At 43.1% G+C, this 24,859-nt stretch overlaps 1 protein-coding gene across 1 annotated transcript in view; it reads right to left on the bottom strand.

The window, feature by feature from the left end:
- The window catches only part of KIF5B (kinesin family member 5B), a 2,669,048-nt gene that overhangs the window by 1,922,860 nt on the left and 721,329 nt on the right, over window positions 1-24,859 (bottom strand). Inside the window, exons 6-7 of the mRNA XM_044066703.1 lie at window positions 13,523-13,578; window positions 13,347-13,434 (exon numbers count right to left, since the gene is read on the bottom strand). Coding sequence (XP_043922638.1) covers window positions 13,347-13,434; window positions 13,523-13,578 — 144 coding nt within the window. The remainder of the gene's footprint in view (window positions 1-13,346; window positions 13,435-13,522; window positions 13,579-24,859) is intronic.

The following is a 24,859-nucleotide window of genomic DNA, read 5'->3' on the forward strand; positions in this document are numbered from 1 at the left end:
TCATATACAGCCTTGCATATGAAATTAACAGAATGCAAGAGGCCATGAACCCCAGAGCTTGCAGATAGCTGGGTTTTGGTGGCCAATAGGTTGAAGTAAGCTGTCAAATTTGTTTCTCTGGAGTAAGGAATGCCATCTGGGATGTTGTGTTCAAGCTTGCTCCCAGGAATACAATCTGTTGGCAGGGTACTAGGTGTGATTTCTTTTTGTTGATGGTGTACCCCAGTAAAGTTAAAAGTCTCTTTACAAATGCCAGGTGCTGTAGTAGGAAGTCCTGACTTTCTGCCTGAATCAGGCAATCGTCCAAGTATGGGTAAATCTGAATACTTCTCTGCCTGCAAAAAGCAATGACTGGAGTTAGGCACTTTGTGAATACCCTGGGTGTAGTAGATAAGCCAAAGGGAAGTGCAGAGAACCGATTGTGCATAGAGCCTGCCCTGAAGCGAAGGTATTTCCTGCAAGATTCCCTTATGGGGATGAGCAGGTAAGCTTCTTTTAAGTCTAGGGTTGACAGCCAGGCATCCTTGGCTAGCATAGGAAGCAGCTGTTGGAGAGTTAGCATTTTGAATTTTGGAACCACCAGAAAGGTGTTGAGAATAGATAAATCCAGGATTGGACGCCAGGAGCTTTCTTTTCTGGGAACCAGGGACAGCCTTGAATAAAAGCCTTGTCCCCTTTGTTCTGCTGGGACAGAATGAATAGCCTTGATGCTGAGGAGAGAAAGTACTTGCACTTTGGGCCTCCGCCCACTGGTTTGGGGGAGGTCTGGCCATCCACTTAGGGTTGGGAGTGAGTGGAAATGGAATCTGTATTCTAGGGAAACAATGTTTAAAACCCATTTGTCTTGGGTAATGTAGTGCCAGTTTTTTGCATGCAGTGTGAGTTTTCCTCCTAAAGGTGCAAGTACTTGAGCAAGGCTTGGGGGTGTTAAGGATAAGTCACTGTGCAAGTTTACCATAGGGGGGTGGCTTACTACTTCCTATTTTGGACATGGGAGCACCCCACTGCTTAGATCTGTGCATAACCTGAGACTGAAGTCTTGGGGGTCTGTTGCCCCTGGGTTTGGACTGAGAAGGCCTGAAAGGGACTGGAAAGGCTCAGTTCTTTGAAGGCCAATGCCTATTGAATCTAGGTGGCTGTACTTGTAAAAAATCTTTAACAGTTTGCATAGATTTAGCTTTCTCTTCCATCCTTTCGAGAACTTCTGCTTTATTGCCAAATAGGCGCTCTTGGTTTAAGGGTGCATCCAGTAATTTTGCTTTGACATGATCTGGCAAGTTTTGTTCCTTAAGCCAAGCATGCCTTCTAAGAACAGACCCAGTGACAGCAGCCCTACAAGATGCATCTAAAACATCAAAACCACACTGCAAAGTATGTTTACCAACTTGGTCAGCAGAATGCATTAACTCCTGTAAATCTTTGTGTTCTGCAGTCAGGAATCAACATCATTTTCTGTTTAATTAGCCCCATAATATGCTGCTGATACTTTAACATATGAAACTGGCAGTTTAAAGCCCTAATGGCCAGAGTAGCAGAGGTGTATACCTTCTTACCCAATCTGTCCAAAGCCCTAGAATCCCTGTCAGAAGGGGTAGAATTCTTGGCAGCAGTAGCCTTAATGCCTTTTGGTCCTTGGGAATTAGTCTCTGGATCTGCAGTAGGATTCTTGAAAAGGAATTTGAGAGAGTCAGGTACTCTATAGTACCACTCAGGTTTCCTAGGAGCTGGAGGCAAAGTATCCGGGGGTAAGGCTGGATTCCAAGAAAACACCATCTACAATCTCCATAACAGGAGGGACAGCTAGAGGCCTGTGCTGAAGCAGGTTTAAAAATTCCCTGAGTCTCTTTGGACAGAGTAGTCCTGACTTTCCCAGCCGAAATGCTCCCTAATGGTATGCAGGGTTTCACCAAAAGAAAAAAAAAATCTTCTGGAGGGAAAGCAGAGGGAATGGAATCCTCTGCATCGGAAATCGGAATCCTCATAGGTAGATAAGGGTATGTCCTGGTAGTCAGAAGGAACAAAGAAATCAGATTCCTGATCAGAAGAATCAGAAGGAAAATCAGTTCTAGGTCTCTGAAATGGAAGGCTGGCTTCCCCTAATTAAGGTAATATGGTCTTCAGCCACTCTAATAATTTGTTTTTGTGGCCTGTGGGCATGAGAATTCGTTTTGGTCATCGGTTTCCTGGGCGTAGTGTGAACTTTAGGCCTGAGAAATGTAGTATTTTTGGCTTGCAACGAAGTAGTCGGTTTAATATAAAAATCGGTAGGCCTGAATACACACTCAGAAGCCGGTGCCTGCACAGCGATTCCGGACCCATCCAAGGTAGATACATCCACAAGTTCCATAGTCGAAGAAGCATCTCATGGCATCTCCAAATGGGTCTCAGTAGAGGCCTGCGAATCTGTAGAAACGGGTCTCAGGAGCTGCAAAAGCACCTCACTGAGTACCAGTGGACTGGCGACTAGCTTAATGGTAGCATCGTCGGCAGTTTTGGACCTATGCAGTCTGTCTTTATCCTTACTTTTTTTGGAAGATCAGTAGTCGGACGGCTAACCGACGCCATTTCGGAGTACGAGGATAGAGAGCGAAAGTATTTAGCTACAAAAATTGGCCAACGACGGACAGTTTGGGCATTGAACGTGGCACAAAACCGACAGCGAGGAACGTTGTGGTCTGGGCCTAAACAGGTGATGCAGTAAGAATGAAAATCTCTGAGGTATTTGCTTTCCACAGGCAAGACAATTAATTTTTTCTGACATTGGTTAGAGCAAGAAAAATTTGCTTTCCACAGGTAAGACAATTATTAATTTATTCTGACATCGGTTAGAGCAAGAAAAAAGGATCCCCAATGGGGTACTTATCTTTTAGAAGACTTCAGGTCTGAAACTCGAAAATGAAAATTTCAGGAGTTGGCCGACCGTCACTTGCAAACTGCTTCTGCTTCGGGCACCACACAGCAAGAAAGACTGGTGTAATGGCGTCGGCTGCATGTTTTATACCCCTGACGACCTGAAGTCATGGAAGAAGAGACAGCATACGACGCAGAAAACCCAAGACTCTGGTATTCAGGCCGGCTGAGGGCTACCTGCAGGCAGATAACCCAAATGTGATGACTGCAACAGTGAAACACGAAGAACATCTAAAAGGGGAGAGGACCTACAAGGAAAGAAATCCAGGATGCCCACGCGAACACAAACAGTGGGGACACTGGGAGGGAGAGAGGGAAACACTACTGCAACAGTGAATACACTGAAACATCTACACTTGCGGTAAGTAGACACCACTGTACTTTGTTCATCATGTCCCTGCTGCAGTAATAATGCCTTAGGAAGATTCACAAAACTGAAGGATGGGTGGATGAAGAGTTAGAGCCAAGAGGAGGAAAAGATCCAAAACTGGCTCTGGTACTAGAGGAAGATGACAAGTTTTAGTGTTTACAAAAGCTGTGGACCGATGACCAGGTGGTTGATTCAAAATATTTTTGCTGGGCACTACTCTATTGAAGGCATATGTGGTACCTGTGGCTCTGGTGGAAGGAGCTCTAATTTGGTCTAGCACCTTCTCATGGTCCCAGTATGAAAAGTAAATGCAATTACAAATACTTTTTTAAACAGTTTGTTTGATAACGGGTTTACTCAATTTATTAGCTGCAAAGATCACAAAATTTGGTCCGACTTTCTGAAATGTTTTGTTTTTGTCCAGGTAATAACCGACTTGTCTGCACACTCACAGGCAGTGTAATATTTTCTATCCTCAATTCTGTGGATTGGAGAAGAAGGCTCAAAGAAAGTTCAATAATCATCTTGTGCGTAAAAGTGGGGTCAATTCTTAGAAAGAACTTGCATCAGTGAAATCTTAGGAAGAGTTCTTTACACATCAGTGCTGGTAACTCCAATATCCTTCGAGCAGAGGTGATGGCCACTAACAATTCTATTTTCTAAGTTAAAGAATTTGATTTCTGCAGAGGCTGCTGGCTCAAGGTTGGTAGGGTAAGCTTCTCAAACACAAAACTGATGTACCAGGAAGAAGCAAATGCTCTCCTGGGTGTCCTTAGTTAGATAATGCCTTTAACAAGCTTGTTTCATCGTAAGTAGTGAAAAAATGGGCTTGCATGGGTAGGCAGGCCACCAGAGGCATTACTTTTAATACAGGAATAACAGAGACCTTTTGTGAAAAGTTCTGTCATATAGGTTAGAACCAATGACAAATCTGCTATCAGAGGAAGATTGCCCTTGTTCTGGCACCAAATAGCAAATATCTTCTATTTTTGAGATTCTGGTGCTGGGTTTCCTGGCCTCTTTCAAAACAGACAAGATGTCCTTGTTAAATAGCTTACCCGAAGGGAGAGAATGATCACATCATTCATGCTGCTAACTTTAAAGTGGTCAAATTGGGGGGTGTGCACTCTCTTTCCTAGGTCAAGAGGTCCATCTCCTATAGAAGCAGCCAGGGTACTTGTATGCTCATGTTGTGTAACAGAGGAAACCAATGCTGCTGTGGCCAAATGAGTGCAATCAAGATAACCCACAGCCAGTCCTCCCTTACCTTTATTAGTAACCTGGGGATAAGTATGGGGATGTAATGTATACAGAAACAGACCTATCCATGTGATGTGAAAGGTATCTGTCCTCCAAGCCTGGTTGCCTTTGTCCCTTGAGAAATATTTTGTTAGCTGCTCATTTTCTTGTAGTTCTGGCACACCCCACAACTGTGTGTTCTTGGAGAAAATGGTCTTTTTAGCACCCATTTACAAGGGTCTGCACAGCAGACCTGCTTGGGTAATCTGCCAGATTGTTTTTCTCCCCTGGGAGGTACTGTGTCATCTTGTTTCCAAACTGCTTGAATGCCAGTAAGCCCTCATATGCTGCCATCATTTCCTTTTGACTGATGTGGCTTCAGACTATGCCCCGCCATCCCTGTACCTGAAAACCCCTCCCCAAGTGTGTGCCCTAGGTTAGGTCTGAAGCATTAGGAATTAATTTTGATTCCTACATGGCATTGGAAGGGGGCAGTATTTTCTGTAGTTGGGCTTCTATCTACCATGCAAGCTCTTTCATACACACTACAAAAGCTTAAGGGTGCTTGTGCTGCCCCGAACCTTTTTTATGCATCACTGTATTTTCCTCATGTACAGCAATGAAAGAGAAATCATAATACAGGAGGCCATGCATCTCACAGCCCTGATACCTGCTGTCACTGATACCTGCTAGCACAGTGAATGGAATATATGGACAAGAAAAGCACTTCTTTGGGGAGACAAGCCATTTGTTTTTGTGTATCTTGCCAGCCCTTAAGAATGTCTGCGGGGGGGGGGGGGGTGTCAATTTGACTTCATTATATTCAAGGCAAAACCCAGGTTGAAGAGGCAAGCCATAGGTTCAGGGAAGCTTCTAGCTCCTCCATGGATTTTACTTACATTAAGCAGTCATCTAGATATGGGTAGACCAGCATGCCTCTTGTCCTGCAGTATGCAACTACTGGAGCCAGACACTTTATGACCACTCTGAGAGCAGTAGATAAGCCAAACAGCAATACACAAAACAAAGTGGCTTCCTCAAAACATACATCTCCTGTGGTCCTTTGCTACAAGGACGTGGAGGGCTGGCATCCTTTAGATCTATAGTGTGACCAAGAAAGTTTGCAGGGAAAGTACGAGTAGAAGCCTTTGTTGGATAAGCACTCTGAATGTGGGGACCTCTAGGAACTTGTTCAGCCTTGATAAGTCTAAGATTGGTATCAAAAATCCTTCCTTTCTTGATACTAAGAAAAGCCTTTAGTACACTTTTCCATTTTCTCTTAAGGAGACTGCTCCTCTGAAGCCCTGTTCTAGACGTAACCTGACTTTGCCCACTTTGGCCTTTTAAGGACAGATTAAATACGTGTTCGGTATTTGAGGGGAAGCCAAATGCAGCTTGTAACCTTCTCTTATGATATGAAAAAAACATTGGTCCAGGGTAATGCCTAATCCACTTGCCCAGCAAAAGGGAAAGCCTTCCACCAACCTTTGTAGGTGGGAGATAGTTGGCTTGGAACTTAAAGGAGGTGGGACAGGGAGATGCCTTGAGTTATGACTGCTCCCCTGGTGGACTCCTGCAGACATGTCCCACAAGGCCTTTGTCCCTGGTCAGCTTGCTATCTTCTTTGTTGTCTGCATGGTCTGTCTGTCTCTCTTGGTCCTCCTCCATCTCTGTCTAGCCTTGGAAGCAAAAAAGGATGAGAGCTTAGTAGAGTGTCTAAATTGCAGGGGCAGTATACAGCTTGGGTTGAAAAAAAAGTCCATGACCAGAGATGTACTGATTTAACTTTTTTTTTTTTTTTTTTGGGGGGGGGGGGTTCTCTTAACCAGGCATGTCTCTTATTAACAGTCCCTGAATCTGCTACTCTGATAAATGCTTCCAACAAACAGAAGCTGCAAGTAGGTCTGGTGTGACTAGGACCCAGAAGGATTATGCTGTGGCAAGCTAGAAACAGCCTTCTTATTGTGTGGCCTAGGCATCTGTAATCGGTCAGCTGTGAATTTCACTGTAGCTATGGGAATGCTGCCCTCCCTATTGGGTAAAACTGAAACATGAGTTGGATACAGAGATCTGCAAAGTAATCCTGGACCCATCTAACACCCAATTCCTTCAGTATGCATGGACATCTAAGGAGCCAACAGCTTACTGGACTCCAAAAGGATCGAGCTAGAGTCCCCGGGCACTTGCTCTCTCACTGTAGGGTCTGTGAAACAGTCTCTCCTACTTAGATGATCAGAAGCTTGGACAGACTATCAGACAGAGAACTATGAATACGGTGCCAGCCGAATCTTCAGCAATCAGAAGAAACATCAAGTTAAATCTTGAGGTTTCATATTTACAGTTGAAGAAAACACCAGAAATTACTCCACAAAAAGGCAGTCTGGTTGGTAAATGTAATGCATTTCTGTTAATATTTTGTACAGAGCACTTTTCTGACTTCAATTCTTATAAAGAAAGTACAGTTTTGTACCTACCATAAATGTAGATGTTCGAGTGCTCATACAGCTGCAGTCATTACAGATGGGTTATCCTGCCGTCAGGCAGGTCCTCGGTCGGCCGAATTCCAAAGTCTAGGTCCGGCGTCGGTTGTCGTCGCTTCTTTCCTGACGTCAGGGGTATAAAAGAGGCAGCCGATGCCATTTTCTTCAGTTTTTCTTGCCCCAGATGTCAGGTGCCCCCAGAAGGAAGGCAAAACATAATATTATGCAAACATGCAATGTAGATAAATCAAAAACAGTAGTTGCAACCAAATACACCATAAAAGAATACCCCAAATAGGTTGTATGATAAAGGTGTTTGTCATAAGGCCTGTCCTAAGAGGGGAGGGTAACCTGGACTGCAGCTGTATGAGCACTCGAACATCTACATTTATGGTAGGTACAAAACTGTACTATGTTCATCGTGCATACAGCTGCAGTCATTACAGATGGGTAGAATCCCAAAGCTAAGTAAGGGTGGTAGGCACTACATGGAACTAGGAGCAGCGAGGATGCCCTGCAGGACTGCTGTGGCAAAGCCCGCTCTAGATTTTGAGTATAGTGGAAGGTGGTAGCGCTTGGAGAAAGTGTGCACTGAACTCCAAGTAGCTGCTTCCAAAATGTCCTTGGTAGGGACCCCCCTGAGGAAAGCTGCAGAGGTAGCTGTAGCCCTGGTGGAGTGGGATCTGATGTATACAGGCACAGATTTTCCATGAAATGAATAACAAAAGCGTATGCAGTGGGCTATCCATTTTGAAATTGTCTGTTTGGAAATAGCCTTCCCTTGAGTACCTGTAGCATAGGACACAAAGAGCTGCTTAGATTTCCTGAATGGCTTTGTTCTGTCCAAGTAATAACAAAGTTGTCTGTGAATGTCCAAGGAATGTAGTAGTCTCTCCCCTTTGTTCTGTGGATTTGGATAAAAGGTAGGTAAATGAATAGTCTGATTCAAAGCTACACTGGATACTACCTTTGGCATGAAGGTAGGGTTGGTTCGTAAGGAAACTCTGTCCTGATGGAAAATGATGAATGGTTGCACAGCCACGAGGGCCTGTAGTTCCGAAACCCTGCGTGCTGAGGTAATAGCCAGAAAAAAGGCTGTTTTCCATGACAAGTATTGTAGCTCTGTTGAAGAAGCCGGCTCAAAGGGAGGCAGGGTCAGCTTTTCCAATATGAAGTTGAGGTCCCAAGCTGGGACTGTTGGTTTCCAGGGGGGGGGGGGGTTATATTTTTTTGCCCCTCTGAGGAACTGCCTTAATAGAGGATGTGAGAATAAAGGAGGATCTGTATTGTATTGTGCAGAAGTGTCTGAAGCGTGGATCTTGATGGAGGAGAAGGAAAGGCCACTGTTTAGCATCTCAGCCAGGTACTGTAAAATTTGAGGTATATTTATTACCCAAGGATTCTGGCCCTTTTCTTGATTCCAGGAACAAAATCGTTTCCATTTGGCGGAGTAGGCTTTTCTAGTAGAGGGTCTTCTGGCCTCCAAGATGACATCCTGCACCTCCTTGGAGAGGAGAGCCTGTTGGGAAATTAAGGTATTCTCCATGCAGCTAGATTTAGGGTTTTGAGCTGGCTGTGAAGGGATTTGTAGTTGTGCTGGGACAACAGAAGAGGGAGTAGAGGAAGGATCCATGGTGGGGAGTGTGTCAGGCTCTTTGGGAGTGGATACCAGTGTTGTCGTGGCCAGTCTGGAGCAAAGAGAATCATTTGTGGCGCCTCTGCTCTGGCTTTTAATATTATTTTGGTCAGTAGAGGAAGAGGCGGGAAGGCATAGACTTGTCAATGTTGTCCAATTGAAAGAGTGCGTCCACTTTCCAGGCCTGTAGATAGATGATAGGTCCTTGAACAAAATTTTTTCAACTGGTAGTTTCTGTGGGTAGCAAATAGATCTATGTCTGGCTGTCCCCATGCCCGAGTTATCTTTGAGAAGACTTGAGGATGCAACTTCCATTCGTGTGGGTCTGTCATATTTCTGCTTAAGTTGTCTGCCAGTGTGTTTTCCTTCCCTGGCAGGAATTGTGCCTGTAGTTGAATTTGTAATTCCAGTGCTGTGTTCCATAGGGTCATGGCTTGCTTGCAAAGGGGGTATGAATGAGTTCCCCCCTGTTTGTTTATGTACCACATGACTGTGGTGCTGTCTGTCCTTATCAATAGCTGGCCTGGATGCAGTAGGTCTTTGAAGGTCATAAGAGCATTTTGCACGGCTAGCATCTCCTTTTGGTTGATGTGTAGGTGCTTCTCTTTTCGGGACCATTTTCCCTGAATGCACTGATCTGCTATGTGTGCTCCCCAGGCGTAGTCTGAGGCGTCCGTTGAGATGATGTGAGTTGCTTGAGGTACACAGAAAGGGAGACCTGTGTTTCTTTGGCATGCTTGAGCCCACCACAAAAATTCCTTTTGAAGGCATGGAATGAGTGGTATAATTGTTTCCAAGCTGTGGCTGTATTGAGACCATAAGTTTTTTAGGTACCATTGTAGTTTCCTCATATGCAGCTTTGCACACGGTATTAGTAGGATGCAAGATACCATGAATCCCAAAGCCTGCAGGACTTTCCTTGCAGTTAGTCTGGTGAAAGTTGCCATTTTGTTGAAGTATTGAGACAGTTGCCCTTGTTTGTCTGGCGTGAGGTAGGCCATCTGGGTGGTTGTATTTAAGCTAGCACTCAGGAAAATTATCTGTTGAGAAGGTATTAGTTTTGATTTCTTTTTTGTTCACTGTGTATCCCAGGGAGTTTAACAGTTTTATTACAAACGCCAGATGCTGCAATAGAATGTCCTTGCTGTCCGCTTGATCAGGCAGTCGAACAGATATGGGTAGATTTGTATCCCTTGTTGTCTGCAGAAAACAATTACTGATGCCAGGCATTTCGTAAACACTCTGGGCGCAGTAGATAAGCCAAAGGGCAATGCAGAGAATTGGTAATGGGTTGAACCTGCAAGAAATCTGAGGCAGCTTCTGCAAACTTGTCTGACAGGGACATGCAGGTATGCCTCCTTGAGGTCCAATGTTACCAGCCAAGACTCCTTGCCCAGCATGGGAAGAAGCTGCTGTAATGTGAGCATCTTGAATTTTGGCACATGTAGATATGTGTTTAGGATGGATAGGTCTAAGATGGGTCTCCAATCTTTACCTTTCCTTGGTACCAGGAATAGTCTGGAATAAAAACCTTGACCTTGTTCTTTTGCAGGTACCTCTTGAATTGCGTTCATGTCCATGAGAGCTGAAATTTGTTTTTGTGCCTCTGCCCTTTGATTTTGTGGCAGGTTTGGCATGCCTCTCATTTTTGGAAGGGTGTGAAAGTGGAACCTGTAGCCTCTGTCTATAATGTCCAGAATCCATTTGTCTTTTGTAACAATATGCCAATTTTTTGAGAATAATGTCAGTTTTCCGCCCAAAGGTGATGCCGTTAAAGCTGTGCTTGGCAGGTGTAGGGGGAAGTCATTGTGTCTGTTTTCTAAAAGACTGTGATCTATCTTCTCCACCTCTTGGGGTTGGTGCTTGCCACTGTCTGGCTCTGAAAGATCCTTGAGGTTGCCCTCTACCCCTTGGACGCCTGTATCTGCCCCTCTGAGGTCTGTCCGTGGCTGGAAAGGACCAATTTTTTGAAGGCCAGTTTCTGCTGAAACGTGGAGGCGGTACCTGCAGGAAATCTTTCACTGTTTGCATTGATTTCACTTTTTCCTCCAATTTCTTTAGCACCTCCTCAGCTTTAACACTAAACAATACATCTTTTTGAAGAGGTGCATCGAATAATTTAGCTTTGACATGATCTGGTAAAGCTTGCTCTTTGAGCCAAGCATGCCTACGTATAACAGACCCCGTAACAGCAGCTCTACATGAGGCCTCTAAAGCATCAAAACCACACTGCAAGGTATGTTTACCCACTTGCTCTGCACCATGCAACAAATCCTGCAACTCTTTTAAATCTGGTTGTTCTGGTTGTGTCATCTTGCTTTTCAGCGGAGATATCAAAAACTGTTGATACTTTAACATATGGAACTGACAGTTTAATGCCCTCATGGTTAAAGTGGCCGAGGTGTACACTCCCCCCCCCCCCCACCTTTGTAAAGCTCGGGAATCTCTCTCTGAAGGTAATGGGTTTTTAGTAGTAGAGGCCTTAATTCCCTTGGGACCCTGTGAAATAGTTTCGGGTCAGCAGTATGGCTTTTATATAGGAACTGGTGAGAATCAGGAACCCGATAATACCTGTCTGGTTTAACAGGAGCTGGAGGTAAAGAATCTGGATTAAGGCTGGCTTCTGTGTACACATCATCCAATATATCTAAAACAGGAGGGACAGCCAGAGGCCTATGCTGGGGGAGCAGAAGAAATTCCCTGAGCCTTTTCTTGGAATCTGAGTAATCTTGGCCTTCCCAGTGAAAGTGTTCCCTCAATGTATGCAGGGTTTCCCCAAAAGAGAAGTCCTCGGGGGGGGGGGGGGAACGAGGGAATAGACTCCTCTGCATCAGAGTCTTCGAATGGAGAATAGGCATAATCCTGGTCCTCAGATAGTTCTGAGGTAATAGAAGCTTGATCTGAGGAAGGGTAGTCTTCCTCTAATCTGGGCCTTTTGTCAGAGGGGGGTTGAGAACCCTTGATAAGAGTAATCAAATCCTCAGCCATTTTAAGCATCTGTTTTTTAGGCATGGTGCCTTGAGAGGGGGTCTGAGGAACCTGTTATTTGGTTTTCATGGCTGCTTTAGATTTAGTGAAGGCTTTAATAGAGAAGGAGGAAGGCCTGAAGACCCCTTGAGAAATGGCAGGCCTGTCTAAATTCTGAGTTTCCCCGTCAGGAGTGGCATCGGTATCTGTAGTAGGAATGGGGGCCGTGGAGCCTGCGACCTCGGGTACTGAAGACACCGGTAATGCATTGTCATCGGTACTCAGGGGCTGCGTAGGCGCCTCACTGAGTACCAGAGAACCGGTAGTCGACCTTAACGTGGTTTCAGTAGGAGGTGCAAACCTTGTATGTCAGTCCTTATCTTTGCGTTTTTTGCTCAAAACTGGAGTCGGAGGATCCGACGACATAATATAATTAAATTTTTTGCCAAAAAAGTGAAGGGCGAACTCCGCCCAACGCTTAATAGTGCGCTTGTTGAATCTAGCACAAAAACGGCAGGCCGAGACGTCGTGGTCTGGACCTAAGCAAGGTATACAGAAAGAGTGGAAATCCTTATGTGGTATTTGCTTCCCACATGAAATGCAATTATTAACTTTGTCTGACATCGGTCTGAGGCAAGAAAAGTTTCCCCAACGGGGTACTTAGCTTTCAAGAAGTCTTCGGCCGAAATACTTTCGTAAATCTCAGGAGCTGGCCGACCGGCACTTGCGAACTGCTTATGCTTCGGGCACCGCGCTGCAAGAAAGACTGGAGAAAATGGCGTCGGCTGCCTCTTTTATACCCCTGCCGCACTGACGTCAGGGAAGAAGTGACGACAACCGACGCCGGACCTAGACTTTGGAATCCGGCCGACCGAGGACCCGCCTGACGGCAGGATAACCCATCTGTTATGACTGCAGCTGTATGCACGATGAACATCTCTAGTTAAGAGTGCATTTTTGATGTATTGCGTACATGGAACTCATTTCAAGTCAGTGATAGCTGCAGCAATGCAACTACTAAACATTGCTACTTAAGCACAACATTAACTTGTTCCTACAATTAAGAAAACAGTGAAGAAAGTGTCTGCTGCAAAAACAACTTCCATGGACATTATGAAGTTAGCTGTACTTGTTACAGTTTATAAAGTGATAACATGGCATATTTCTTGGCTTTGGCAGTTAGCACAGGTGGATAAGGTTGTGAACTACTATAGCCCCTAATTTACAGGGTTTGATTCCCTCAACCCTCATTTGCATACTGTGTGACCTTCAGCACGTCACAACTAGACATTGTTTCCAGGACACCCCTGAAAGGGGGCTGTGTGTATCCAGTGGGCCTACCTGGTTAACAACTGGGTATTAGTAATAGTAGTAGTAGTAGTACTGCTGTTGGAGACAACATGGACTCAACATTATGGATGACTTCACAACCATAAATTAATTTTGTACGTTTCTGGCTCATTTTCTACAAACCACAGTCGGACATTAAAACTGTACACAATTTCTGTCTCATGAAATAAAGTTGAGAAAAAAACGCAAGTGTTATATGTAGAGACTCATGTACAACACACAAATTATCTCAACCCCTAAAGTTCATTATGCAGCAGCACCAGGTTTAAAGCCTGTGACAAAATCTAGCCATGTTAAAAGTCCATTAGGAGTCTATTTCAACGTAATGCACACAGACAATGACTCCTGAAACAGTACAGAATGCACTCTTAGCAATGTCATTGCAAACACTTACTTGTCACAGCTACATGTCTGTTAGACTTTCCTTCATCAATGGTATCCATAACCTCGTCTGGGCTACAGACGAAACGCTCAGTGCATCCCTTACAAAATTAAAAAAAAAAAAAATCAGTATCTTAACGAGAGAGAAAAAAAACAATGATGAATAAATGTTAAATATATTTTCTTTACCTTGACATAAGGAACTCTGTTTTTATCTTCATGAACAGATAAATTAGTCTTTGAAACTGAAAAAAAAAAGTAAAACCCCAAAATTAAAATAATAATTAATGTACCGGAAATCAGCAGATCACATGTACAGCCTTTCAACACTAATGTGAAAATCCCCAAAACTTACAGGAAAAAAATAATGAAAAGCTAACTGTGGGTTAATATGTTTTACTGCAGTTCTGCAAACTCTGTATTTCAACTAATATCTTTAAATAAAGAAACACATGAAAAATAAATTTACAAAGTTGTAGTCTGCTTTACTTCATAACACAAAAAAATAATGAAGTACAGTTGTCCATAAGGCAAATTAACAATAAATGCAATAACAGAAAAGTGTTGCAGGATTCAACACTTGTATGGGATGCCTGTAAGAGGTGGACCTTGCACCTCAGCCAGATTTTTTAGCAGCTGGACATCCCCTATAGTGCAACACTGCAAACCTAAAAGCCTCAGCCACTGCAAGCTAGTCCAGCTTATAACTCGGTCACTGCAAGCATGCCCTGCTTATAACCTAGCAATCACTTTTTCAAATCCTTTTTTTCCTGTCCTAGAAAAGTAGGCAAGACAACTGTACTACCAAGTGCCCTAGTAATGGGTTAAAAAAATGAAAGTAGGAAACCAACACAATACAAAATAATTCAAATACAGAGGAACATACAGTTGTGTAAGAACTTCCCATATCAGAAGTTTTATTGATCACTGCTGCAGTATTCCTGACAAATGGGTTGTCACTGCTAACATCCGGTCAAGGTACCAAAGCTTTGCTTTCCCTACATAGTACGTCTGACATATGACCTCAATCAATATGCACTGGGGCATAAAGATGATGTATGAGTTTGGATCCTCAGACGATCTCCAAGCCTGCGGTCTGAAGACTACTAAGAAATGAGACTGGTTAGCTAAGAAAGATGAAACTTGAACTGGTAAGAAAATTCCCCCATACCAAAGTAAAACAGCAAAGGCTAGATGGACAGAACTGAAGACTGAGGTGAGATAGAGAAGCAGAAATGTTGGTTGGGATGGAATACTACAACAGTGATCAGTAGGATATAACTTTTATGGGAAGTTCTTAAGCAACAGTACAGTAGTGCTAACAAAAGAATGACTCTGAGAGCTGAGCAGAAGGGTTGAGTAGTCTTGACAGGAATAACCTAGCAAAAGCTGTTCTGGACCTGGAAAAAGCATCAATTTTCTAGTGTTTGGTAAAGGTGTGTACAGAAGACCAAGTAGCCACCACTAAAATAGACTTGGAGTCTACTCCTTTGTGGAAAGCCCTTAAGGAAGTAATTGCCCTAGTGGATTGTGCTTTACGGCAGGAAGACAGGGTCTTCTTAATTGTGCATAGCAGAAAGCGATTGCCTTAAAAATCCAGAATGCAATAATTTGGAGACTGGCTGACCCAGTTTAGATGGCATACAAGATATAAAAAGCTGGTCAGTTTTTCTGAAGGATTTAGTTATGCCCAAGGAAAAGCCGAGTTGCCTGTAAATGCTGAGTGAATATAAGAAACTTTTCCCGCTGTTTTGGGAATTGGGAAAGCAGGTGGGGAGATGAATAGCCTGATTGAGAGACCGTTCTTTCACTACCTTAAGCATAAAGGATGGGTTAGTCCTGAGTCACCCCATCTTTGTGAAAAATAAAAAGGGGGGTTATTAGAGCTTGTAGCTCAGAAATTCTTCTGGCAGAGGTTAAGGCCAAGAGGAGGATGGATTTCCAAGCACAGAATTTCAAAGAAGCAGAAGAAGCTGGTTCAAAGAGAGGTAGAAGTAAGCTTTTCTAGCACAAAAGAAAGATCCCAACGGGGGAGATGGGTGCCTTGGGACTTGAGGTGCAGACCTGTAAGAAAAAGCTTGACCTCAAGTCTAGTCATAAGTGTGGGGGCTAAGAGGGAAAGACTAATAAGCTTTCATAGAACAGGACAAGCTTGGTCGAAGACGTTCACAGAGGTATTGCAGAACTGTAGGGACCTGTGATAAGAGTGGATCCTGACTGTTTGCAGTGCCAGAAAGAAAACCACTTCCACTATACAGTGCAAGATTTTCTAGTAGTGGGTCTCCTAGCCTCTATAGTAGGACTTGCACAACCTCGTCACAGGAAAGATGTTTTTGAGTGAATAAAATCCTATCACCCATAGTGTCAGGCTGAGAGATGGAAGATTTGGATGGAGCAGCAATTCATTTTGCTGAGTTACAAGGTTTGGCTGTATGTAGGAGAATATTTGAGTTTCATGAGTGCAGCACAGAGCTACTACAGTTGCAAGGCACTCTTGTGGCTGTGGAAAGACAAAAAGGCACTCCAGTAAACTGAAAATGCATGGAGCCAGAGAAACACCTGAGGAATTTCCTGCAGGTATGAGGGATAGGGGTTCTAGGTAGGTGTTCCTTCAGATCTAATGACACTAAGAAAGACCATGGTAGAATAAAATGAAAAAGCTTCTGAAGGGAGAGCACTTTGAAAGAGGGTACCTTCAGATATGTGGTCAGGATAGAGGTCTAGAATGGGTCTCCACTGCCCTTTTCTTGGTATTAGAAAAATAATGGAATAAAATCATTTTTGTATGAATTATTTTGGGACTTGCTTGATGGTCCCCTGATTCAAGACGTATTTGAGGATCAGAAGGCAAATTTGGTTTGAAGGAGATGGAGGAATACCTCTGAGGGGGAATGCTTTCCTAAGACATGGCACAGCCATCTTTGCTGATGGAGAGAACCCATTAGTCTGCGGTAATATATTTCCCACCTCGTCAGGAAGAAAAGACAAGAGGGGTGTTGCAGTAGTAGTCACGGACTTTTGCCACCAAAGGAAGGCCTCCCAGCTGGAGTTTCCCCTTTATGGTTTTCCAGAGTACCTAGGTTTTTTTTTCTTTGTTTCTGCACTGCCCTAGGGTTCCCTTCTAATTAAAAAAAGTAGATTTGGCTGAGTAGTTCCTGTGGTATCTAGGAAATGAGGAGAGTAGGATCTGCATGCAGTTTTTCATGGTCTCACCTTGGCTTTGGAGAGTTTTGGAGAGATTGGCCACCTGAGAGCCAAACAGTACGTGTTTACGCAGAGGTGAAGCTAAAGTTTTAGATCTGAAATCCTCAGGCACAGGTTGACTGCAAAGCCATGCATAGCTATAGATAAGAGATCCAGTGGCAGCTGTCCTAGAAGAAAAATCTACAGCACTGTAATTGCACGTAATGCTCTCTGGCAATCTGAGTGGCCTGGGAAAGTAAGTTCTGCATCCACCGTTTCTGGAAGTGGGAGGATCCAAATTATACCATGACCCCCCCCAAAATGTGCACGCTGATTGGCCAGCGTGCCCGTTGTAAATCGAGTTATACTAATGGAAAAAGGTCCGGTCGCCCGGACTTTTTTCCCTTAGTATAACTCGTTTTTTTAAAACACTGTCTCGCTATGTTAAATGGGTTTAACATAGCGAGACAGTTTAAATAAGCAACGGAGATCTCCGCTGTTATTTTAAAGCTGTCTCGCCATGTTAAACCCATTTAACATAGCGAGACAGTGTTTAAAAAGCAACGGAGAAAGCAAGATCTCCGTTGCTTTTATAGCTATGTTAAATGAGTTTAACATAGCGAGACAGTTTTAAAATAAGCAACGGACATCTCCGCTGCTTATTTTAACTGTCTCGCCATGTTAAACTCATTTAACATAGCTTAAACACTAAAGCAACGGAGATCTTGCGTTCTCCGTTGCTTTTGCCCACAGCTCTGGTGTACCGCGCAGGCGCGCAGTACATCAGAACTGCCACGGATGCCAGACATCTGCGGAAGGGCAGTAAACAGGCATTATATTATGCCATTATTTAAGAAAAGTAATAGTTTCTTTTCTTAAATAATGTCATAGATAATAGCAATAACCACTTCTGGTGGTAATGCTATTTACCACGGTTGTTTGTTTGGTCCCTCGGGCTTTGCCCTTGGGACCAAACCATGCCAACCGTGGGTAAATTTAGCATTACCCACACCCAGGCGTGGGTTATTGCTATATTAGCTTTGTTCAATGAGGCCAGAACAGAGAACAAATACTTAGTCATTTGAGTCTGGTAATTGATTGCCCTAAAAGCAAGGGTAGCAGAGGTGTAAATCTTCTTTCTCCATCTAACCATAGCCCTACTATCTTGGTTTGTTGGTAGGGTATTTGCATTGGATAGCAGCTTAAAGGGTTTATTTGAAGAGAGAGAAACTGATAAAGGGTCTGCCACTAGGTTTTATACAGAATATTTATGTCATCAGAGGCCCTGTAAAACCTATCTAGTCTTTTAGGAGCTGGAGGCTAAGAGTCAGGCACACAAGAGGTGCACTGAAAAGCTTCCTGGAAAGTCTCAAGGGCAGGAGGGACCAGAGAAGGGGTAGTGGCACCCATTTCTAAGCGGGAGTTAATACCTCTTCTGGACATCAGAGATTGAGATTGCCAATCAAAGTATTTCATTATGTTCTGTACAGTCTCAGTAAAGGAAGCTTCCTCAATAGGTGCATCAGCTGAGAGGAAGTCCCTTTCATTGGAGGAGACTTTTCCTCTGGAATGCATCTGGGAAGAATAATCCAGAGAATGGTTTGAGTCCTCATCTTGCTCCTCATCCAAAGAGGAGGAACCTAGGTTGGGTTTCACAGAAGTAGCCTGTGGCAAGGGAGACCCAAAGGAAGGAGGTTTTAAGGACAATCACTTTAAGCAACCCTTGAAAAAAGTCCATCCACTCTACCTCCCTAGCTGATGAAGGGGAGGCCACATGCTTAGTCAACTGTTTTTTCTAAGTGTGATATCCGCCTGGATGAGGCACAGAGGTTCAGAACCCTGACTGCCCTCTACTGGAGCACCTGGGAGCTCTTCCCTAACTAAGACTTGTGGGAAGTTGCACAGTCCTCCTGAAATAATTAGGCAAGGTCCCTCAGATGTATTGGCAGTCTGCATGGTCTCAGGAGCCATATCAGCCAGCTGAGCAAAAGTCTGACATACCGCAGGTTCTGTAACTTCAACGGGTACATCTGTGTCAAAAACATTGGACTTATCATCCATTTGAGGCTTCTTAAGCTTTTTCTTCAGCAGAAGATAGACATCCGAGGATGTAGAGTTAGCCATCTTGGACTAAACCAGGGACTTAAGATGCTGGGTCTCAAGGAAAGTGTTAAAGAGAAGACTGCCTAGACCAAAAGGTTTTTGGAACACATAACTGATACAGAGCAGGATTTGTGAAAGTGTTCTGAGCATAGGCAAAAAAGGCACTTGGCATGCAAGTCCTTGTACAGAATCTGTTTGCAGCACTTGCCACTCCAAGCTGACATCTACAACATTCAAACAATAAAATGTAAGGTAAAGAGGAAGAATCCTTGGCAGGGAACTTACCTGGATGAAAAGAATGAAGCAAAGTACCAACAACCAAACAGCTAACAGTCCAATGGATGCACAGCTTGTGTTCTGGCTGGCAGTGAGATAGCCTGGGGACCCACGGTTGTACGTCCATCTTTACACCCAAACACATATGAGGTGAGGTCATATGACGAACGTACAACCTAGGGAAAGTAAAGCTTTGGCACTCCATCCAGATGTCAGTGAGGACAACCCATTTGTCAGGAATACTGCAACAGTGACTTCAGTCAAGACATCTCAGCCATATGGAACACACTTTTATATATATATATATATATATATATATATATATATATATATATAAAACACTTCACTTGTATATATAAAAACACCGTCTGCTTATACTGGTTATGAGAGCAGCTCAACTATTAAAGTGTCCCAATACAGGTACAATGGTTACTAGAATTAATATATATCCCATAGCTCAAATGATAAGGAGGAGGGTGCCTATCCCACATCAGTGACCTTAATATTGATATATTTAATGTTAAGGTGAGTTATAAAACGGTGATCCTTACAATGTACATAGTACTGCAGGATTCAACAACTGTGCTGTAGCTTGCAGACTCCATAAGGGAGGATTGTATTTTCTGTAGCAGTCTAATGTTCCCCAGGGATTTGGCATCCAATCTTGCAGGTCAACTACGAAAAGGACTGCAGCAGTAGTTGCTGACCTTGTACAGTGAGACCCAATACCTTCAGAAATTGTTCTATCATACTTGACAAGGCAGAATACAATGCATTATAGTTACCTACCTTAGATTATGAAAGAATTCACTGATTAGACTGCTTACTGTCTTCCTTAAGTAACACATTTGAGCCCTATGAACAACCATGGAATCAAAAATTCTGTTCCCTATGGACTTCCCGTATGGTATGGCTGAGACAGGAGTGAAGGAGATCAAGCTCCATTAGCTAAACAAAAAAGAAATATAAATCCTGCATATTTTAATTCAAATGTTTTAAAATAAACCTCAATAAAAGTTAAAAAAACAGTTGGAGTGAAAAAAGCTGATGACCAAATAAAAAGGTCATGTTCTTCTGTAAACCTGAAAGAGAAGTGAGACTGGCTATGGAAAACTCAACAGGTAATTCACGCAGTTTTGAAAAAGCCCTTTCAAAGGACGAAAGTGCTCAACTGCTATTTGTTTGCATTTTTTTTAAATAAAATTTTAATTTTACTTCTGGACTGAGTCTTTGCAGTACACAACTGGAAGATAGAGGCATTTGTCGTTGGATTTGTCACATTACTACACCCCTTTGCATTCTCTTATTGGTTTTATTGGTTAACAGCCGCTTTTATCCCAGTACAGACCACATCAAGTCGCAATATTTGGCCAACAGCTCAGAAATACGAGCTTAAGTCAGAATAAATAACATATGCACTATCATCATGGTATATACTTAACTAAAGTAACATGGAATATGTTAACATCTCAGCTGTTGACCAGCTACTGTGACTAGGTGAGGTGAGATTCAAAAAAGTCAACTTTCGACAATTTTACTCTTTGATGCTCTTGTCTCATAGGTTCATACTAGGCTATCTGCCCTAGGGCATTTATAAGCCTAGCCAGAATGTGTTTGGCTTTCGCCACCCATTTTAAATTTATTTTGCTATGCCCTTTTTTGAGGTTAGTATACTGTGCCTCTGTCTAACAGTGACACAGAAGTGATACCCGGGGTAAACCTACGATCTCCCATCCACTCATCAAGATTCCTCTTGAAGAGACCAAACCAATGCCAATCCTTGTTGGGGTCCCAGAAAAACCACTGCTCGAACAAAAGAGTTAGATTAAAACCACTTTAATCCACACGAAAACTGGAACACAGCCTTTTAAACAACGTACAATTCTTCCCTGGTTAAGCGCTTTCATCTGCAGGAAAGGCAGATTTCATCAGAACCACAAGCATAGTGTCAATTAGCTTTTTATAATTAATTTTGGCGCCAAAAATTCAATTGGTATACAAAAATTGTCCCTAACCAAAGAATTACTATTACATAAATAACTAAAATATATATTTGTTAAAAATACTACAGATTATTATAATTATATTGTAATTATGTTATGAGGAAATGCTTTAAAAATGCTTTAAAAATACATGAGGAAATTCATAGAAAAATACATAGGAAAGAAATTGATAAGGTAAAAGTTACCTATACATACATATACTACCTAAATTCATTCCATTAATAAAAATGGTTTAATGCTAATATGGTCATTTAATCCAGGACTACTAGTGGCATCACAATACATTTGCCATTTGCTTTCTAATAGTCCTAGGAAAACTTTCCAGTTACCCTCACAACCTTTAGAGTCAATGTGGTCGATGATACTAAAAAGAAAGGTGTGTTCATGCCCTTTTTCAAAAACATGTTTACTGAGGGCATTATTACAATCTTGTTTTTTAATCTTGTATGAGTGCTCATAAATCCTAGTTTTTAGTTTTCTCCCCTCTACTCGTCACTCAGACCCATCACAGAGTACAATGCCCCATTTGGGATGTACCTCACAAGACAATTCCAACAGCTGGAAAGACCAGAAAAACACCTCACCAAGAGGATTATTGGCCTCAAACAAATGTCTTATGCAGCCCGACTGGAAAAACTCCAGCTGTACTCAGTGGCATATCGCTTACTCAGAGGTGATCTCTGCCTGACTTACAAAGCCATGTCCAACTCAGAATTGATGGACATGCTCCACCTAAAGAAATCCAAGTCACTGCGAGCCACGTGCTCTAGTGAGCTAAACCTCGCCACAACAATAAATAGAACATGCTGGAGGGATAGATTCCCGTCACAGAGACTCCCTATGCTTTGGAACAAAATTCCTAACTACATTAGGCAGAGCCCCTCACTAACACTCTTCAAGAGAAGCCTTGACGAGTGGATGGGTAACAGAAAATACACCGCTGGGATCACTTCATTGGCTCTGCTTGACAGAGACTCAGTTAATTAATCAATGGGAAGGCGAAAGCCGACACACTCTGGCTAGGCTTAAAAATGCCCTCGGGTAGACAGCCTAGTACCTACCTATGAACCTATAGTGCGCTGATTAAATAAAGCACAAAACCAACAGCAAGGTACATCGTGGTCAGGTCCTAGGCAAGGAATACAGAACAAATGAAAATCTTTATGAGGTATTTGCTTTCCACAAGTAATGCAATTATTAACTTTTACTGACATCGGTAAGGAGCAAGAAAAAGTTTCCCCAATGGGGTACTTAACTTTAGTTTAAAACTTCGGTTCTGAAACTCTAAAATGAAAATTTCAGGAGTCGGATGACCGGCACTTGCGAACTTCTTCTGCTTCGGGCACCGCACGGCAAGATATACTGATGTAATGGCGTCTGCTGCATGTTTTATACCCCTGACGTCATGGAAGAAGGGACAGCAACTGACGCAGGACCCAAGACTTTGTTAATCAGGCTGACTGAGGGCTACCTGCAAGCAGATAACCCAAATGTAATGACGGCAACAGTGAAACACGAAGAACATCTAGAGAAGTCTTCCTCAAAGGAAAGTTTAAGAAGACCTTTTAGAATTAACTTATTCTTCCTTTCCTGCAACACCCTAGGACTAAAGGCATGACAGAATAAACAGGTCTCCTGCAAATGGATGGCCCCTAAACAGTAAACACAATTACCATGACCATCTTTTGGGAGCACTTAACACATTTCATGAAGCCGGATGGCTTATGCACCTTACTCTCTTTAGATATTCTCAAATCAATAGAACACACGCACACAGAGAAGGAGGAGGAGGACTAGGTCCTCTAACTTAAATGGGCCTAGCCCGGCAAGAGGGGATAGGGTCTTCTAACTTAAACAGACCCCACAGTTATAAGGGAGAATAGCACACTCAAATTAACAGTGGAGAACAATAACAGTACAAGTCAACTGCAAAAAACAAACAGAACAAAGTCTTGTCAACAATATTAGCAAAACAATGCTAACAGCAATCTAATAACTATAAAAGGCAAGTGGAAACTGCCAAAATCTATTTAAACACACAGAATACTAGTGCGCAAAGAGCGTCTACACTAATCCAAATAGTAAGCCTGGTACAAGTGATACCAAGAAGAATTAACGGCCAGGGCATAAAATTGCACCAAATGGCGCAAATATAAGATAAATTTATACTACGCTAATTGAATACTACAAAAGTACAGTTGTGTACACTTACCATAAATGTAGATGTTAGAGTGTATTCACTGTTGCAGTCATTACATTTGGGGTAATCTGCTGGCAGGTTGCCCTCAGTCGGCCTGATTAACAGTCTTGGGTCCTGCGTCGGATGCTGTCCCCTCTTCCATGAAGTCAGGTCATCAGGGGTATAAAACATGCAGCCAACGTCATTACATCAGATTTTCTTGCCCCAGATGTCAGGTGCCCCCTTAATGGGGAGCAAATAAAAACAAAAACACAAAAGTATACCTCCAACCAAAAGCAAATACACCAAAAAGGCTTTTAAGCATAGTAAAGGAAAGTAGAGGTATAGTCAGGAAATCTAGGGGGCTGGAGGGAGGGTAACCAGGACTGCAACAGTGAATACACTTGAACATCTACATTTATGGTAAGTCTACACAACTGTACTATGTTCTTCATGTTTCACTGTTGCAGTCATTACATTTGGGTAGATTCCCAAAGCTATGGCTGGGAGGAGGAGTTTATACAGCATTAGGGTCGGCTATAAGGTCCTGCAAGACAGCAGTGGCAAAGCTAGCTCTGGATTTAGAAAAAAATTGGTAAATGATAATGCTTGGTGAAAGTATGCACAGAACTCCAGGTAGCAGCTTCTAGGATATCCGTGGTAGGGACACCTCTGAGAAAGGCTGCATAAGTAGATGCAGCCCTGGTGGAGTGAGATCTGATCCCCTGGGGTATAGGTTTTCCATGGTGCTTATAGCAGAAATGAATGCAATGGCTTATCCATTTAGAAATGGTTTGTTTTGAAATAGCCTTCTCCTCTGCCCTCGCAGCAAATGCTACCAGCAATTGTTCAGATATTCTTTGAGATTTAGTCCTGTCCAAGTAGAACCTTAGTTTTCTGTGCACATCCAAGGAATGCAGAATCCATTCCCCTTTGTTCTGTGGATTGGGAAAGAAGGTTGGCAAATGAATGGACGGATTAAGAGCCACAATGGAAACCACCTTGGGCATGAAGGATGGATTGGTCATGAAAGAGACCCTGTCCGCATGAAAGATGATGAAAGGCTACACTGCCATAAGAGCCTGTAATTCAGATATCCTTCTAGCTGAAGTGATTGCTAAAAGGAATGCTGTTTTCCAAGAAAGAAATTTTAAGTCTGCAGTAGCAGCTGGCTCAAAAGGAGGTAGAGTGAGTTTCTCCAAAATAAAGTTAAGGTCCCAGGCAGTGGTTGGAGCTCTCCTGGGTGGTCTCAAGTTTTCTGCCCCTCTGAGACTCTGCTTGAGCAGAGGATGAGAGAAGAGGGGTGTTTCCATGTTATAGTGAGCGGAAATAGCTGAGGCGTGGATTTTAATGGAGGAAAAAGACAGGCCCTTGTGAAGCATCTCAGTTAAGTATTGCAAAATCTGAGGTAAATTGGGTGCTGCTGTGCTCATCCCTAAAGACTGGTTTTAGGCACAGAATCTTTTCCATTTGTCAGCATAAGATTTTCTAGTACTAGGTCTCCTCACTTCCAAGATGACATCCATCACAGGTTTGATAAGGGTGAATTTAAGTGATTAGCCAGGCTGCAAGGTTTAATGTTGGAAGCTAAGGGTGCAGAATTTGGTTCTCCTGCTGAGACAGCAGGGAAGGGGTCTGAAGCAGGTGCCATATTTGCGACACACTGCGCAGGAAGGGGTACCAGTGTTGGCGCAGCCAGTCTGGAGCAATCAAAATCATCCTTGGATTGTCCTGTTTGACTTTTAGTAGAACTTTGGAGAGAGAGGGGAAAAGCGTAGACTG

Source organism: Protopterus annectens, chromosome 3.part1, assembly GCF_019279795.1.
Source record: "Protopterus annectens isolate FY-2018-M chromosome 3.part1, PAN1.0, whole genome shotgun sequence".
Classification (NCBI taxonomy): domain Eukaryota; kingdom Metazoa; phylum Chordata; order Ceratodontiformes; family Protopteridae; genus Protopterus; species Protopterus annectens.